This window comes from Delphinus delphis, chromosome 4 (genome assembly GCF_949987515.2).
Source record: "Delphinus delphis chromosome 4, mDelDel1.2, whole genome shotgun sequence".
Lineage (NCBI taxonomy): Eukaryota > Metazoa > Chordata > Mammalia > Artiodactyla > Delphinidae > Delphinus > Delphinus delphis.
The window spans coordinates 1125316-1142600 of NC_082686.1; the positions used below are offsets into that span (position 1 = coordinate 1125316).

The 17285-nt window shown below is 57.6% G+C and overlaps 1 protein-coding gene across 1 annotated transcript in view; it reads right to left on the reverse strand.

Annotated features, from left to right (window-relative positions):
* Window positions 1–8725, reverse strand: part of COL18A1 (collagen type XVIII alpha 1 chain) — a 96088-nt gene extending 87363 nt beyond the window's left edge. Inside the window, exons 1-2 of the mRNA XM_060010206.1 lie at window positions 8608–8725; window positions 8412–8506 (exon numbers count right to left, since the gene is read on the reverse strand). Of these exons, the coding sequence (XP_059866189.1) occupies window positions 8412–8506; window positions 8608–8618 (106 nt within the window). The 5' untranslated portion in view covers window positions 8619–8725. The remainder of the gene's footprint in view (window positions 1–8411; window positions 8507–8607) is intronic.
* Window positions 8726–17285: the final 8560 nt, after the last annotated feature.

Here is a 17285-nt window from a genome sequence, read left to right on the forward strand (position 1 = left end):
TGACTATTGCCACAATATAAGGTCACGAAAGAAGGAACAGCAGAGCATCGCAGATTCTGAGTCAGCGCCAGCCGGGCCCGAGTCCCCTGGGGATGGAGGCCCACGTTAGCCAGAAAACAGGAAGGTCCTGGCTGCCCCAAGGACACCGGTGACCTGGAACAAGATGGGTCCCGCGGTGCCACGGGGGACAAGGCCAAGATGGGAGGACCCAAGACAAGCAGAGGTCGCTGCCAACACTACCCGCCGGTGCGGAAGCATGGCAAGCCCGCAACCCTGGGTCAGCCTTGGGGAAGTGAGGAGAAGCGAGCCAGAAAGTGACAGCCGGAAGCTTGAAGTGGGGCAGGAGGGCCGGGCCCTGCAGGGGCATCTGGGCTCAGAAAGGGCCGTCCTCTCCTCCAGGGGCCAAGAGGACAGGAGCAGAGGTGGCTCAGGGCCAGGTGTGGACACGCCCAGGGCGGCAGAAGGAAAGCTGTCTCGTTGAAATGATCATTTATGGTAGAAAAAGCCTGTCCCCATGGCTGGCTGCGCCCTCTCCCGGGGGGCCTGCCTTTCAAAGCCCTCGGCCGTGTGTGGAGGGGAAGGAGGGTCTGAGCTGGGCCTGTGGGCGGTGCCTGGCGGCCTGGGGTAGAGCCGCTGGCGAGGGAGCAGGTCTAGCCCAGGTGGGGAGACCCCGAAGGTGAGCGTGCACGGGATCAAGGGTGGCTTCGCTTCGTTCTGGTTGGAAGGCTGGGGTTACAGAGGACAGAAAGGACGCCGCCCCGTCTGTTGTCCTCTGAGCAAGCACTGCCCGGACGACAGACGCCCCATCAGGCTGAGCTCAGATTCCCAGCACAGACGGGGCCTCAATGCAGGAAGCCCAGGAAGCGGCCTGGCTGCACAGAGCAAGAGGCTCCGTGGAAGCTCAGTGGGAGAGATTTTCGAACTACAGCAGCCTCGGGACAAGATCCAACAGGCAGAGGCAGGTCTGCCATCCCGGGATCACCCCCACGGGGCGAGACCACGCGGGCGCCCAGGCCCAGAACACTTGCAGGACTTCGGAGCGGCGGGCGTGAGTGGGCCGCTTTGTCTAAAACACACGATGGTCTTAGCAGGCGCAGCCCACGGCCAAGTAAGAAGCACAAAAACTGTTCCGGTCACGAGGACCCACTTCCTGCTCTTGGCGCTCACCAGGCCCTCCTTCCAGGCCCCGCCCTGACGGGTGGCTTAGGCCATCCCCGACGGTGTCCCCAGAGCCCAAGGAGGAGTTGTCAGGACACATCCCAGGAAGCTCCCTGCAGGAATGCCCTATTCAGTCCCACAGAGCCCCACTGCCCTCCCCACTTTACAGACCAGAGGCCCAGAGACGGTGAGGGATCTGCCAAAGGTCACACAGCGCTCAGAAGCAAAACTGGAGCCAAAACCTGGAGCCTGGGCTCTCAACCCACATGGCAGATGGCGTCCCATCCACAAACACAAAGTGGCCAGCCAGGCTGCCGGCCAGCGGCAATAGACCACGATTCAGTGACTCCATACTTGTTTTCTGCAAGCACTAGCTCTAACTCCACGCCCACCAAACCGAGTAAAGAAACTAAGAGCCACATGCAGCACGTGGCCCCCCAGCACTCCGCCTGCTGGCGCGCGCAGTTTCCCTCTCTGAATTCTCACGACCCCCGCATCACCCCTGCAACGCAGATAAGCCCAGGCCGCTGTCCCTGAGCCGTGATCGTCACGCGTGTCCTACCTCTACAGGAAAAGGCCATAAAAATCAGGGAAAAAAACAACACCCTGCTTTCAGAAATTTCACGTTCCCAATTAAAGCCTGCCCACACACTAGAAAATATGCCAAATGTGCCCCCCAGGAGGTGACACCACAGGCAGGCATGACAAGGAGGACGACAGCACAGACAGAGGATGGATGTCAGAGCAGAAGGAGAGAGCGAAGGCCAAGGAACACTCCAGAACCTGCGCCCTCGCTGGACGGAAACTCACAGAATAGAGCACAGAGTGGTATTTCTCCATCTATCAGATTAGCAGGATTTTCAAAGTGACAGTGCCCAGCCCTGGCGGTTTGGACTGAAAAGCTGCACGGAACTAATATCCATCCGGAGGGATGCCCACCACCTCCCGAAGGTCCCACACACAGCCCCCTCCGCACTCAGCCCCAGCACTGCCATGGGGCCTCCCCAGATAAGAGCCCAGACCCCAGAGTGGATGCTCTCGGCCTGCTGGGGAGACAACGGTCACCCAGGGGCACTGCTGTGCACCTTCCTGTTTGGGGCAGGCAGGGCGCAAACAGAGGTGCTCAAAAATGACTCAGGAAAGAGGAAGTTAATGGGCCAAGGGGCCAGGTGGCTGGGTTCACCACCCACCGCCTCCCAGCCCCGGACCAGCCGGGGCGAGAGGAGGGCCTTCCCAAGTTCTCCTCTAACGCGAACCCCGACCCCCGGCCCCAGATGCAGAAGCCCCAGCTTGGAAGAGACCCTGGCTCCACGGGCCAACGGGCTGGTCCAGGGGAGCTCAGGGGCAGGCAGGGCCACCTCAGGGGCTCAGGCCCACCCTGCATTAGAACATCACCCCCTCTTCCCATGGCCCCGCCCTCCCGACTGCAAGGGGAGGGGGAGAATCTTCCCGCGTCACACTGTCAAAGCAGCCTCATCCACACAGATCACCGTTTCCCTTCCACGATGATGTCCCCTGGTTGCCTAAATGGAAACAGGGAAGAAAGATGTCCCTTCGCCCTACAGGCCTACAGGGGGCTCTGGACTCGGGCCCCAGCAGAGATGCATTTGGCCTCCAGCTCCCAGCAGCTGGGTCGGTGCTCTTCCCCGGGCCCTCCCCGTTCCCAGGACGAGAGAAGCTTACTTTTTCGCACGGTGGGCACCAAGATGCGGTTCAACCGCAGCTGGGACGTGCCCTCCAGGCACCGCTTTCACATCGGCTCAAGTCTCCCCAAAGCAGAAGGGCGCCTCTCGTGCTAAGAACAGCCTGTGCCAGCAGGTTCTGTGCAAACAGGAGACCCAGCTGCCGGAGCCTGGTACCGTCTCCAAGATTTCTGAGCTTGGATGCAAAACAAGGAGGCCTGACCGTGCCTAATTCTGAATCTACTCAAGGAACAGTGCAAAAAGTAGAAACGAGGACTTCGGACCAAAATTACATGGATGACTGAATGAATAAAAACATAAATCAGTAACACGCAGTATCTGCAGATGTTCCGTCCGGGCTCCACGGAAACCACCACCACCACCAATCCGTCAAAAGCACGTACGTGGTCTCTGCAGTTTCCATTCAGGCCCTGCCACTGTAACCCACCACCAAGCTCTGGTCACACAGGCTCCATCCCCTCGCCCTGCGGCCTCCTCCCTGAGCCTCTGGCTCTGGTCTCATGTCCTTTGTGGGGAAACACCCTGTCAAGGTCAACCGTGACCCGTGGCCAGTGCCTGGGCCAGCTGGACCCACCACAGAGTCTCTTGGTCTTCCAGAAACCAAGGGTGGCCAAGAGCCCCACCCATCACCCCAGCTCAGCGCTGGGTGCCCCTGCCCTGTGCCACCGGCCTCGTCACGGTGCGCCAGCCCGGGAATGTCCCCGTCTGCCAGCATGGAATTCCAGAAAGGTGTACCGGCCTGTGAACAAGTCCTCCTTCCTGGGCACTCGCTGAAGACAGCCAGGAGGCCGTGCCGGGACTTGTCTCCTCTGCCAGAGAAGCTGGGGTGGGGGTAGGACACGCCCCTGCAGGTTGGCAGGCGGAGCACAGACACTGCCCTGCGGCCCCCAAATTTCGTCTGACTCAGCGCATCCGTGATCTAAAGCTCCTTCTGACAGCCATTCTGCACGGCCCAGACCCGCCAATCGAAAACATGACCCCAGGGGCCAGCCCAAGTCACCCAGCCACACCCTGCCGGCACCGGGCAGTGCTGGGGAGCGGGACAGAGAAAGCTCCCCGTCTCCACCAAGCATCGCCGAGGGATGCAGTGGACGGTGCGAGGTCCCGGACGTGTGTTGAGATTCCACGAGCAGCATCGAACACCAGGCACGTCACACACGGGCGCTGTGAGGGGCTTCACAACGCAACCACCTGCCGCTAGGGGCACCCAGAAGGGGGGAGGGGCTGTCCCCGCCCCGGGTTAGAGCAGGACACCAAGGCAGCGCCCACCGCCCCAGTGCTCCTCCCAGGACTGGCGGGGGGCAGGGAGGGGCTCAGAGGCCCAGGCCTTCCTGGGAAGGAGCCGGGGCTGGCAGAGAGCTCATCGCAGACCCTAAGCCATCAGGGATGGGAGGCGTGGGGGCCAGAGAAGCCACGTGACCTGGCGAGGGAGCAGAGCTGTGGGGACCCAGGGCGCACTGCAGGCACCTCCCACAACGCTCTCACTGTCCTGGGCCCCTGCCGTCAAAATGTATCAAATGCAATCATCTTATGAGCTGCCAAACATCTATTTTCATTTTCCCAATAATTTATCCCTCCCTCCCGCCAACAGCACGAGGTTTCGGGTAGTTTCACACGTCACATCCTGCGACGTCCACCTTCTACCCAGACGTCCGTCAGTTGGTGCCTGGCCAGCTGTGCTCTGGGGAGAAGGGCCGCCGTTTCGGGGTTCTCTGTCAGATGACAACTAACCCAGAGCCTCCAAGCCTCCGAGCAGAGACTAGAGTGTACCATCTGTGGTCCGACCCTCGCCGGCACGGGGTGGGGGGGGCACGCCTCGCCCAGGACTGCAGACGGGCCTGTGCCGTGGGGCATAGGCCAGCCACCGCAGACAGCCGGGCCTGGGGGCTGACCAGCCACGGCTGCAGCAAGACCGCTTGCCCCTCACCCACCCCTCCACTGACCGGCCCTTCCCCGCAGTGCTCAGGCCACGAGAGAAGGAAGTCCGCTGGCCGTCGTGTCAGAAGACGGGTCTTGTCCCATTCCGTCACCCACGGAGCGCCAGGATGTTTTCAACAACCCAGCTGAAGACAGACCAGGCACTCTGGTGGGGAGCGCGAGCGTGTGCATGGCTGTGCACGTGTGTACATCTGTGTGTGCACGTGTGTGTGTGTGTGCATTCACTGAGCGCACGCGCAGCTGCATTGTCAGGGTGAAGCAGGGCGGGTGGGGCCGGCTCTCTAGGCCCCTCGAGCTCTGGACAGCTCAGGAGTCAGTTTCCCTCCTTCTAGGTTTCTTTGCAGGGACCTTCCCCTCCTCCTTCTTCTAAAGGAAAACAAGAGCGCCTTGAAAAACAAGTTCTGCTGAAATTCAAGACTACCTCAGAGGTCTTATTCCTGAACCCTGAAGACTCCCCACCTGTGCTGCCCCTCCAAACGAGCCTGCCTTGGACAAAAGTGCCTTCCCTCCGCTTAGATCCCTTACCCGGGTGCCTGTGAACCCCAGGATGACAGACACCCCCGGACTCGGGGACCCACAGGGTCTTGGCCGTGTCCTGTCAAGTCTAAACCCTGCAGGCCCACCCAGGGAGCTGGGGGGAGGGAGGGCCACGGCCATCGGCGGAGACCTGGACCCACTGATGGACCCTAGTGGTGAGAAAGGGTGGGACACGCGGCTCTGGGGGTGGGGGTGTGCGGGGAGCTGACAGAGCCTGAGCGCGAAGTCCCCTGTGGGAGGGGCCGGAGACAAGGCGACTCAAAGCCCAGGGCTCTGGCGTGGCCACAGGCAGCCTGCAAGTGTCCACAGGGCGAGGTCCTCCTTCCTCGGCCCTGAAGGATGACCCACGGGCAGACGCCACCTTGGCACGTGTGACTCCGGTACTTCCTCCGGAAGCGGGGACCGCAGGTAGCGCGGAGCCCCCAGGCTCGTGAGCCCGCCCAGCCAAGGTCCCACCAGGTCTCTGGCTCTGGGGGGAAACACACGATGCCATTCAAGAGCATCAGAATGACAGCGACCAAAAGCTTAAACAAAACAGCAAAAGTCGTCATTTATTTATTTTTTTTGGTCAAGTACAGCACAGAGACAGACGGGAAAATGCATCATTTGGGGTCAGAAAAAGTGTTCAAATCGGCAAACGGGGCTTAAGTTTTTGACTCCCAAGGGTAATTCTGAAGCGTTTCTAGAACAAATTGAGCCCCTGCTAAGTCAGGCGTTCACATACCTTTGCTCTTCTCCAACATCTAGAGGGGCAATTATGATCCCATTCCAAGGGGACTTGGTCCCAGCAGGGAAAGGAGCCTGTGTTCTCCCAGCAGGGGGAGGGGTGGGCGGCACACAAGCCCCGCTGAGGCTGGTTCCTGCTTTTATGCTCCAGGGAACAAGAGCACGTTCTGTTAGGCACCTCGCAAGGGGCTCCCTTCCTCCGGCGACCTGAGACCACGGCAAACCCACTGCAGCCACACGGCGGGACACAAGATAAAGCACACCATTTCTCGGGCTTCCCTGGTGGCGCAGTGGTTAAGAATCCGCCTGCCAATGCAGGGGACACGGGTTCGAGCCCTGGTCCGGGAAGATCCCACATGCCGCGGAGCGACTAAGCCCGTGCGCCACAACTACTGAGCCTGCGCTCTAGAGTCCGCGAGCCACAGCTACTGAGCCCGCATGCGACAACTACTGAAGCCCGTCCGCCTACAGCCCCTGCTCCGCAACAAGAGAAGCCACCGCAATGAGAAGCCCGTGCACTGCAAGGAAGAGTAGCCCCCGCTCACCGCAACTAGAGAAAGCCCGCGCGCAGCAACAAAGATCCAATGCAGTCAAAAATAAATACATAAAATAAATAAATTAAAAAAAAAAAAACCCACCATTTCTTGAACCGTCACTCTGCCACCCACCGCCCCCAGAGCCTGCATTAACTTGAACACCTAGAGATCTCATCTCACCCAAGCTCCCGAACACAGCATTTTATTTTTTCTTCTCTGAGGCTCAAAGTCAACACCCTTGACTTCCTCTCCCTGATTACAAAGTTTCACAAGCTGGACTGTGGATGCCTCAGTGTCCTTCCCTTTCCCGACTAGACATAATCATAAAAGAGCCTTCAGGCTTACACATTCCTGCACATGTCTGAGGGGATGGCCCCTGAAGCCACGATGTGGTCCCGGGCAGTCATAAGAACCCCAGGAACCCCGGGGAACACAGAACCCTATAAGGACACACACTCCCTAAACGCCGCCCACCCCCGCCCCCAGAGTTAACCCGAATCCTGAGGAGTTATCTGCTACACTACAGACAGGTGCTTTCCGCACATCTGTTTACAAAGTGATTCCTTTTTAAAAGGTCTGTGCTGCCCTTTAACCTGATGACCAAGCCGACTGGAAACAATGAAACAAATTACTATGGCTCTCCCCCCAGGACACTTCCCTCCAGCGACACCCCCGCCCCCCCCCAGCTGTGGCAGCAGGTGACCGCTGTGTTGACCACAGCGAGCACTGTGGCCGCGGGGAGCCGGCTGCCCGGGACGGATGTCAGGGCAGGCTGTCTATTTCCACCCGTGATAAAGCACCTACGCTTTGGGGGCGGGGGCGGGGGCTCCCCTCGGGCCTGGCACCTCCACCGGCTCCTCCCGGGCCTTTGCTGGACCGGTTGGGAAGAGGACCTGGGCCGCCACGTGGTTGGGAATGGGGTCCCAGGAGCTGGGGGCAGAGGAAGTTTCAGCGCGGTCAGAACGGCCTTCCCGACACAGTTTGCGGTCCACGCGGGAGCAGCGGCGGCCGGGCGCCGCCAAACAACGGACCCCTGCGCATTGTTCTCCCGGCGGCTGCTCGGCGCTCGGCCGCATCAAAGGGACCGCGCGCAACCCGACACCGCGGCGGACGCGGGGGCAGAGGCCTGGCGGCCGGGGCGGCGCACAAAGGCTGGCCCTGGGGAAACCTGGGCAGTTTTGCCTCAACAGGTTAGAAACAACACGGCTGCGCCCCGCACCGCACTGTCCTCCCCGAGACCTGCTGGACTCCGCGCGCGGTTACGCTGGGGCCCAGAGGCGCTGGGAGGCACCAAGCCGGTGACGGCGACACAGGCCCGCGGTCAGGCTTCGGATGCCCGGGCGTGTCCGAGCCACCGCGCGTCTAACGGCCGTCACCACGACCTCGGCTCCGGGACCTCACTGGCCCTCGGCCCGCAGCGCTGTCCGTCGAGCGCACCAACTTCCCCGCAGAGTCGCCGAAGTTTGGTCACGACACGAGGTTCTCAGGACGCAGCTGGCCCGCACCATCCCCAGCCCGGCCCGCTCCCCGAGTCCCGGGAGCGCCCAGGTGGCGCGAAACCCCGCAGTCGAGGAATGAATGGCCGTCGCGGGACGCTCGGGCACACGGCCCCGGCCCGACTCCGTCCACCCACCGACCGCCGCCCGCGGGCCACCTGCGCGCGTGGGTAGAGCCGGGGCCGCCTCCCGGGACCGAAGCCGAGACGTACTGGGGTGAGGACGTCGCCGCCTGGGACCTGCCAGAGACCCGCACAAAGTGCGGCCGGAGGCGGGCGGGCCAGGTGCGAGCACTCTCGCGTCCCCGCTGGTCTTACCTGGCTCTGCGGACGCCGCGCTGACGCCAAGCAGCAGGACCACGGGGGCGAGCAAGTCCAGGAGGCGCCGCCGCCGCGGTCGCAGCCAGGGCCACCTGTGGGCACAGGCCACACGTTAGGGTAGCGCGCGCGCCCCCGTCCCCCACCCGTGAGCCCCCGCTGCCCCCGCCCGTCCTCGGCACTGCGCGGCCCGCACCTCGGCGCCATGCTAGGCGGGCCGGACCGTCTGTGCCGCGCGATGCTGCGCCTCCGCCGCGGTGCCCCGGCTCGGCCGGCCGCGCTCTGACCGCCGCCGGGACCAGGCGGAGGGCGGGCGGGCGGGGCGGAGCTGGTCAGGGGGCAGGACGGGCCAGGGCAGTGGGCGGGAAGGGGGCCGGGCAGGGGGCAGGGCCTGGGGCGGAGTAAACCCTGCGCGGAGCCGGGTGCGGACCCGGAACCCGACCATGGGCCGCTCCCCGGGTCCTAGCACCCCTGCGTTGCAGCCGCAATGTTTCTCCCCCGACCCCCAGTACCCAGGCAGCGTGGCCGGCCCAAGCCCCCGCCTCAGGAAAAGCTGCCCCAGCCGCTGCCCAAGGCGTCACCTGAGGTCTCGGGCTGCAAACCGGGGCAAGGTCCAGGGACACGCAGTGTGTCCAGCCCGGCGTCTCTTTGGGAAGGTGACCGTAACCAGGGGATTCGTCCTCAGGCCCCAAGTCCGATGGGGCAGCAGGAAGGCGGGCGATTTAAACAAAGAAGTTCCTCGCCGGGGGCGACGGATGGAGGAAAGGGGAGCCGGGCTTCCCCTGCCCAGCCTCGTGGGCGCCGTGGCCGCGTCGTGGCGGCCCATCAGGCCTCGCTGCTTCCACGGGCTTGGGGCCCAGGAGGGTCGCGTTCCCCACGGCCCACTCCCTACGTTGTGCGCACTCCTGAAAACCCCCAGGGGATGGGCCCTGCGCCCCTGCCTCCGAGACCTGGCCCAGGAGGCCCCTCCCCCTGCTGGAGGTCCAGCTGCGCCCCCCCCCACCCCGCCACCCCGCAGCTCTGGGAGTTCTGTTCTGTCCGGCCCTTTCCATTTCCGCAGGCCACTGCTCCCCACCCCCCAGCTGACCGCCTGACCTCAGGTCCCAGCTCCTTCCTCCAGGCAGCTGTGAAAGGGGTCCACTCCTCAGACCACCCACGGCCTCTCCAGGCAGCCAGAGCCCCTCACATCGACTCTTAAAGGAAACTCGCATTTCCCTGGATCTGGTCCCCTCACGTTTGCAGGAAAAGGAGCCCCAGTGCCGTCAAAACCAAGGGTCCCAGTGCCATCGCCCTTGCTCAGTGTCTCTGCTAAATCCTCTAGATGCACCTCCCTCCTTCCCCACTGTCACCTCCCGATCCGGGTTCATCTCCTGCCTGACCCCTGAGCAGTGTCTGCAGCCTAGACTCTGGGCCTCTCCACACCCCTCTCCTACCACCCCCCCCAAGGCATCCTGCTGGGTACTCCCTGCGGCACTGGCACCACCGACCTCACCCTCTCCTGGCCTAGAGACCAAGCCCCTGGCCTGGTCCAAGCCACGCGCCCTGCAGGCACCTCTCGTATCTACCCATCCTCCACCACCACCTCCCTGGGCCTCGGCCAGGCCAGCGGGCTTCTCCAGGACCCTCCTGACGGCGGCTCGCAGCCCCTCCCTCTGCCCCTGCTGGCTCTCCAGCCTAAGCAGAGGGCCTGCTGGGATTCCAATCCCATCGCGTCACCCTCCCTCCCCTGTCTGCTTTAGTCTTCAAAGGCGGATGGAGGCTGCCCTGCACCCCAGGCCCTGCCTGCCCCCTCTTGCAGTGCCCGTCCACCTGCTCGCTTCTCCTTCCTCACCTGACTTCGAACTTCCAGGTCCAGTGAAAAGTGTGCTCATGGCCCATGGCGAGGAGAGAAAGCAACTTAGAGGATTGTGACCTCATTTTTAAAAAGTGAAGGAGAACAGCCTTGCATAGAAATGCAAAACTTTTTGTATATGTGGATGGAGGGGTGGGGTGGGGTCCACGTGCTCTGTGTGTCTGCCGACGGGTCTGTGTGAAGGGGATGCTTGAGTCTGTGATGGAGCTGTTCCTGAGACTGTGTGTGGTGTGTGTGTGTGTGTCTGTTACCGAACCAAACTTGGGTCTGCTGGCCCAGTGGCAGCAAAGCCAACTTACCGACACTGGGTTGTGGTGAAGGACAGTACGGCATTTATTACTGCAGGCACCAGGCAAGGGGACCCGTCGGCTCATGTTCAAAAGACCCAAACTCCCTGATGGCTTTCAGGGAAGGCAGCGTTAGGGGTGAGGGCTGCAGCTCATGGACTTTCTTCTGATTGGCTGGTAGGGAGGTCATCAGGAGTCAGTATCATCAACCTTCTGGTTCCAACCGGTCTGGGGTCTGCATGCTGTGGTCAGCATGTGGTCCCCATCCTCCTCCTGGGTGAGCGTCTTAGTTTCCGCAGAGCAGCTCAGAGATGTGCGTCAGGTTGCTGCGTGTGTCCCTTGAGGAGGCGCTAGGACTCGCTTGATCGCTGACTATGGTTGAAGCCATCATTGCCGCTCTGGGTTGACTGCTTCTCCTTTGCTTCTGGTTCCCTTACTTCTCTAATTAGTAACTGCCTGAGTCTGCTCTCTGGAACTCCGGGAAGGCCTAGGAGACTGAAGCTTTTTTACAAACAAGAAATGGGGGACACGGAGGGGCTTTTGTACCCAGGGGGGCCCTGCAGGGTCCTGCTCGGTTTCAGTGTGTCATGCCCCTGTGTGTGTGGTGTGCTCCTGTGTGTGGTAGGCATGTCCTGGGTCCTGACAGTGTTCCTTCCTGTGCCTTGTGGCCCGTCTGTCCATCTGTCCATGGGCTGCGGCCCTGCTCCACGGTCAGGAAGCTGAAGGGGGGGGGGCGCTTTTCAACCTCTTCCCTCTCCCCTGCCCTCCCAAACCAGCCCAATGGGCCTGACTGTGGACTTGGGAAGGAGAGGCTGGACCGGGCGGGCAGTGCTGTGTCCCTGCCCACACCGGGGCCTGGGATTTACCCTCTCTCTCCTCTCTCAGGTTGGGAGCCCCACAGCAGGGGCGAGCCCACCTTTCTGGGCTTTGCGGGGAGGGAGGGCCAGCTTCAAGGGGCATTCTATGTCATGAAAAGTGCTACAACGAAAAAAAATAGAAAAGTAAGACTTTTTACCGTGAAACACTATGATTGCTGAACTTGTATCTGTGAAAGTACGTATCTTATACTCATTTTTTTCACTGAATGTCTTATTGCAGACTCACTGCTATGTGTCTCCACAGTTCCCACGGCTTTCTCATCTTTTTCTTATTAGAGTTTTATTTTTTCTTTTATATCCACAAGTAATATGTGATCACTGTGGAAAAATACAAACTGTATACACACACAAAGAAAAGAAGACCCCGAATACCACTAAGCATCGCTGGGCTGTGTGTCTTCCCGCCCTCCCCCACAAAGACCCCACCCTCCAGGGGGGACACACCCAAACCAACTTGCCCCAGAGAAGGACCCCAGCCGTGCCCAGTGCTGGGCAAGGTCCTCGGGGCACAATCTGGGCAGCAGGAGTGGCCCAGGCCTGTGGGTGCCCCACAGGGGGCTTGCAGGGGCGTGGCGACGTCCAGGAGCAAAGGCCTGGGGGCAGAGTGGGGCCGGGGGAGGGCCAGCCCAAGCGCAGTACAGTTCTGGGACACGTGGTGCGTCTGGTGAGGTGGCTGGAGCTTAGAGAGCAGTGCTGACCCGCCTGAATGCAGGTGCAGGCCTCTCTCTCCTCTGTGCCTCGTGCTGTTTCCCATCCCTCTCCACTGCAGTGGGTCTCGCGGCTCCTTCTGCAGGGAGAAATGACAAATGACACAGAAGTAAGCGACAGGTGACACAGAAGTGCTGTGCTCTTTCCAGCTCATCCTGGTGACACGCAGGGTTGGGGGCTCCCAGACACCCGTCCAGCAGGGACCCGCAAGCCCAGGATGCTTGACTGACGTCGCCCACCCACAGAAGGCTGTGGGTTGGTTTGTGATTTAGATCGACACAGGGTTTTCCAGAACCACAGTGGACCTGCTGAAGTCTGGGGCCTGTGCAGCGGGCATCCGCCTTCTCCGTGGGCGCGTCCTGCTGGGGACTGTGGGTTTGTGCAGGGAGAGAGGGGCTGTACAGGGAAGGGGCCGCGGGGCCAGGGGCACAGAGCAAGGCCAGGGACGAGGAAAGGGCAGGACCTCTGACCTCTGCCCAGGCTGTCCCTTCTCCTCGTGTCCAACGAGACACCGTGGGGCTTGCTGTGCTACAAAAGTAACTTTTCATCAGGAGAGGAAGAGAAGTTACACGGTCGGCAGAGCCCACTGTGAAAAGCACAAAGTGTGTCCAAAAGGGTATCTAGTCGCACGTCAGTTCTCAGGCCCTAATGGCCGGTCCGCTGCATCTGAGACGCAGTTGTGGCCTGACAGTGGATGGACCGGCTGACCCTGGCCCTGGGCTCTGACCTCTGTTGGACTCTGCCCCCCCCACTTCCTCCATTGCCCAGTTTCTTCTCTCCGCCTCACTGGCCACTATGTGAGCAAAGGTGTGTATTTATTGGTTTCCATGCTTGCTGCCCTCAAGGCCAGCCCCCTACCTTGTGCCCAGACATCACACCTTTTGTGTTTGCACCTGCAGCTCCTGGGGGGACGCCTGCCTCTGGTGGATGCTGGATAATTACCTGCCAAGTGAAAGACGGGAATTGCCACTGCCTTTGCAGCCCGTGGATCTCAGCCCTTCCCCTCGGCTTCACCCGGACGTCAGTCTCTGACGAGCGGAACCCTGGGCACCAGGCAGGGCAGCTGACGAAGCCGGTGTTCATGGGGGGATTTGTCAGAGCAGAATTTGGAAACAGCAAGTGAACGATGAGACATACATGAAATAGACTACGACATCCCCATGAAAAATCGAATTAAATGAGAAACGTTTATGTGGATGCCACATGGTGCTGTGATGGGAAACACGCATGTGAGGAGGTGACGAGCCAGCTGTGAGAAGTGACTGTCAAAGGTTCATAACACACATTTCTATTAATTTTGGACCGTGCCACTTCCTCACTTCAGGGCTGCACGGAAATGCCTCAGCTCCTGTTGAGTCATGGGGGAAGGGGAGGTGTCCCCGAATTCTCAAGGGCACCATCTAATAGCCCAGGATGGTCTATTTCTTGAGAACTGCCTCGTCCCCACTGCGGCTCATCAATGCAGAGGAAACGCACGTTGCCAACTCCCTCAGATGGAAGGAAGGTGTCTGGGCCACTCTCCCGCCCCCCATTTCCTGCCCACATGGCAGCCTTCCAGCACAAACAGAACCCCCGGCCCCTTCCCTTCCCTTCCCTTCCCTGGGGCGCGACCACGACAAAGCCACCTCGTTCAGACGAGTTAATCAGAGGGTCGCTTTCCCCACTGCACGTGAGCTAGGGTGACGGCTCAGTACAAACCAACCCCCAACTAAACACCACACACACACAACTGCGTCTGCTCACATTCAAGATCAGCATTAGAACATCTCCAGCCCTGACTCTGCCAGGGATTCCCTCTGTCCTCCCTGCCCCGCCCCACCCTCAGTGTCCGCGGATCTCAGCCTGGCCGCCTGGTCCTCAGAGCCGTCCCAGCCACCAGTACGTCGGGCTGGCTGACTTTCCTGCAGAGCGCTTATCACTAACATTCTTGTTCCTTTATTTGTTCACTTGTCCGTTTATTTGCTTGTGGTTTTCCCACTTCCCTCCAGTAGCATTCAGCCTCACCCCTGCCCCCCACAAGGGGTGGTGTCTTTGCTTTTTGCGCCACAGACCAGAAGGAAGGAAGGAAGGGAGGGAGCGAGGAAGGAGCACAGGTATATTTCAGCTGAGAAGGGCAATTCCGAGTTCTCCTTCTCACGAGTGACACGAGAGCCCCAGGATGGAACCTCCAGGGTGGGACCGGTTTTTACCTAACACAGCCTCCAACTTCCTTCCCCGGCGCCACCTGCTGGGGCACCCCTCCTCCACCTGCCCTCACCCCCAGTCAGAGTGAGAGCCCATTGAATCGACTCCATTATAGCTCACTAAAAACCCCAAATGTTACAAATAAAGCTAAGGTCCCCCCGACCCGCCTCCGCACCTCAGCCTCCTGCCGAGTTAGTCCTTGTCACTATCCTTCTGCTGGCTTTTAAACATACATTTTACACATATTTGCTACTTTAGAAATGTAGAAAGTTGTTTTGTAAAAATTTAAAAACATACATGGGATAATGCTCGTGGTTCTAAACCTTGCTTTAGGGACTTCCCTGGTGGCGCAGTGGTTAAGAATCCGCCTGCCAATGCCGGGGACACGGATTCAAGCTCTGGTCCAGGAAGATCCCACGTGCCACGGAGCAACTAAGCCCGTGAGCCACAACTACTGAGCCTGTGCTCTAGAGCCCATGAGCCACAACTACTGAGCCCGCGTGCCATAACTACTGAAGCCCGTGCACCCAGAGCCCGTGCCCCGCAGCAAGAGAAGCCACCGCAATGAGAAGCCCGTGCACCGCAACGAAGAGCAGCCGCTGCTCACCACAACTAGAGAAAGCCCGCGTGCAGCAACGAAGACCCAACGCAGCCAAAAATAAATTAATTAATTAAAAAATAAATAAACCTAGCTTCACTAACACAATAGCTCTTGACACATCAGTATATACAAATTTATTTGTTTATTTATTTTTTAAATATCTATTTATTTATTTATTTGGCTGTGCCGGGTCTTAGTTGCAACATGCGGGATCTAGTGACCTGAACGGGACCGAACCCGGGCCCCCTGCACTGGGAGTGCAGAGTCTTAACCACTGGACCACCAGGGAAGTCCCCATATACAAGTTTATTTAAATGACTGCACACATATCCCATGGAAATAGCATACTGAGTGATCCCACCTTAACGAGATTTAAGTTGTTTTCAATCATTTGCTTAAAATAATGTACTTCCTTGAAAAGAGATAGAAACAGCGAGACAGAATGAAACGAGTAACGCCGAAAACGGAAAGCGCAGTAAACAGATGGAGAATGGTTTTGACAGGCTGATCGGTAACCTCCACTTAGCCAAGGAAACAACCCGTGAATCTGAAAGTAGCTCTACAGAAGTTATCCAGACTGAAGAAGAAAGAGAAAACAGAATGAAAAAGAACAGAGCAGTGCACCCAAGGCTCTGGGGCAATGTCAGTCTAACGTCCATAAAATTGGAATCAAATTTTATGGAGAAAGGAGACAGTGGGAGGAATAGAGGAAATATCTGGACGAAAATGCTGAATGTTTTCCAAGGGTAATGACAGACCCCAAACCACAGATCAAAGAAGCCCAGAGCAGATGCGTCAGGATAAATGCCCCCCCAAAGTCAAACAAACAAAAAACAAAAAAAACCATATGCATAACATATTCAAGCTGCTGAGAAAAAAAAGCCATGGAGAAAAATCTCTACGGAAACCAGAGAAAAAGATAGATACATTGCATTCAGAGAAATAAAGATAAGAGTTATAGCAGAATTCTCTTCAGAAACCATGCAAGCTAGATGACAGTGAAGGGATATCTTTATAACCCTGAAAGGAAAAAAAGTGTTAGGTCAGAATTCTGTACCAGTGAAAATCTTTTAAAAATTAAGGATTAAAAAAAAAAAAAAGACCATCTCAGATAAACAAGAACTATGGGAATTTACTGCTGACATTCCTGCTCTACAAGACAAGATAAATGACGTCCCTCAATCAGAAAGAATATGGTATCAGTCTGCCAACTGGATCTTCACCAAAAAATGAAGAGTACCAAAAATGCAAGAAATGAAGATAAGATAAACTTTTTTCCCCTTATTTTTAATTGCTATAAATTATAGCTGCCATCCAGAGGAAAAACAGTAGCGTTGTATTGCACTGATAGCGTACGTGAAAGTAAAATGTATGATAGTAACATCAGGAAGGGTGGGAGGGAGGAATTAGGAAAATATTGTATTTGAAATGTATGTGAAATGTCTAATGCTATTTGAAGGTAAACTCTGATTAATTTAAGATTTATATTGTAAACCCTAGGACAACCGCTAAAGTTTTTTTTAAAGAGGTAAAAGTAGTAAGTCAAGAGGACATAAAACAGAATGATAAAAAAAAATGTTCAATTAACCAAAAGAAGGCAGAAAAAGAGTAAAAGAGAAAACAAAAAAGCAATTAAACAAGTAGAAGACAGCTAGCAAAATTACAATTTTAATCCAATCATCAGTGATCACATTAAAAGTGAACGGTCTAAACGTACCAGGTAAAAGGTAGAGATGGTCAGATGGGATTAAAAAGAAAAGTATGCCAGGTCTACAAGAAATCCATGTTAAATACAAAGACATGTAAGTTTCAGGTATAAGGATGAAAAAAATACGCCAATCACTAGCCAAAATAAAGTCAGAGTAGCTACCTTGACATCAACAGACTTTAGAAGAAGGAATATTATCACAGATAAAGCAGGACATTAAGTAATGGTGAAGGAGTCAGTTCTCTAAGAGGACATCACAGTCACAGACGAGTGTGTACCTAAACAACAGGGTTCAAATATGTGAAGCAAAACCGGATAGAACGGGAGGGAGGAATAAAGTCCCAACCGTAGTTATGTCAACACTCTACTCTCACTGATTGTTAGAACAAGTAGACAGAAAAATCACTAACGGCGCAGCAGACATGAACAATGCTGTCAACTCTCTAGACTTCACTGATATTTATTGAACCCTCCACCCAACAATACTTTTTGAGAAGAAGCATATAGGCAAGGGGAGCGAGGGCCGACAGAGAGAGACGGCTACGGAGCCGGGGGAGCACGGGAGACGCTCCACATCGTCCGTTGTTGGGGAGATTCGCGCTGAGGCCCAGGGAGATGCCCACACCCCTATTGGAAGGGCCAGGATTTAAAGACAA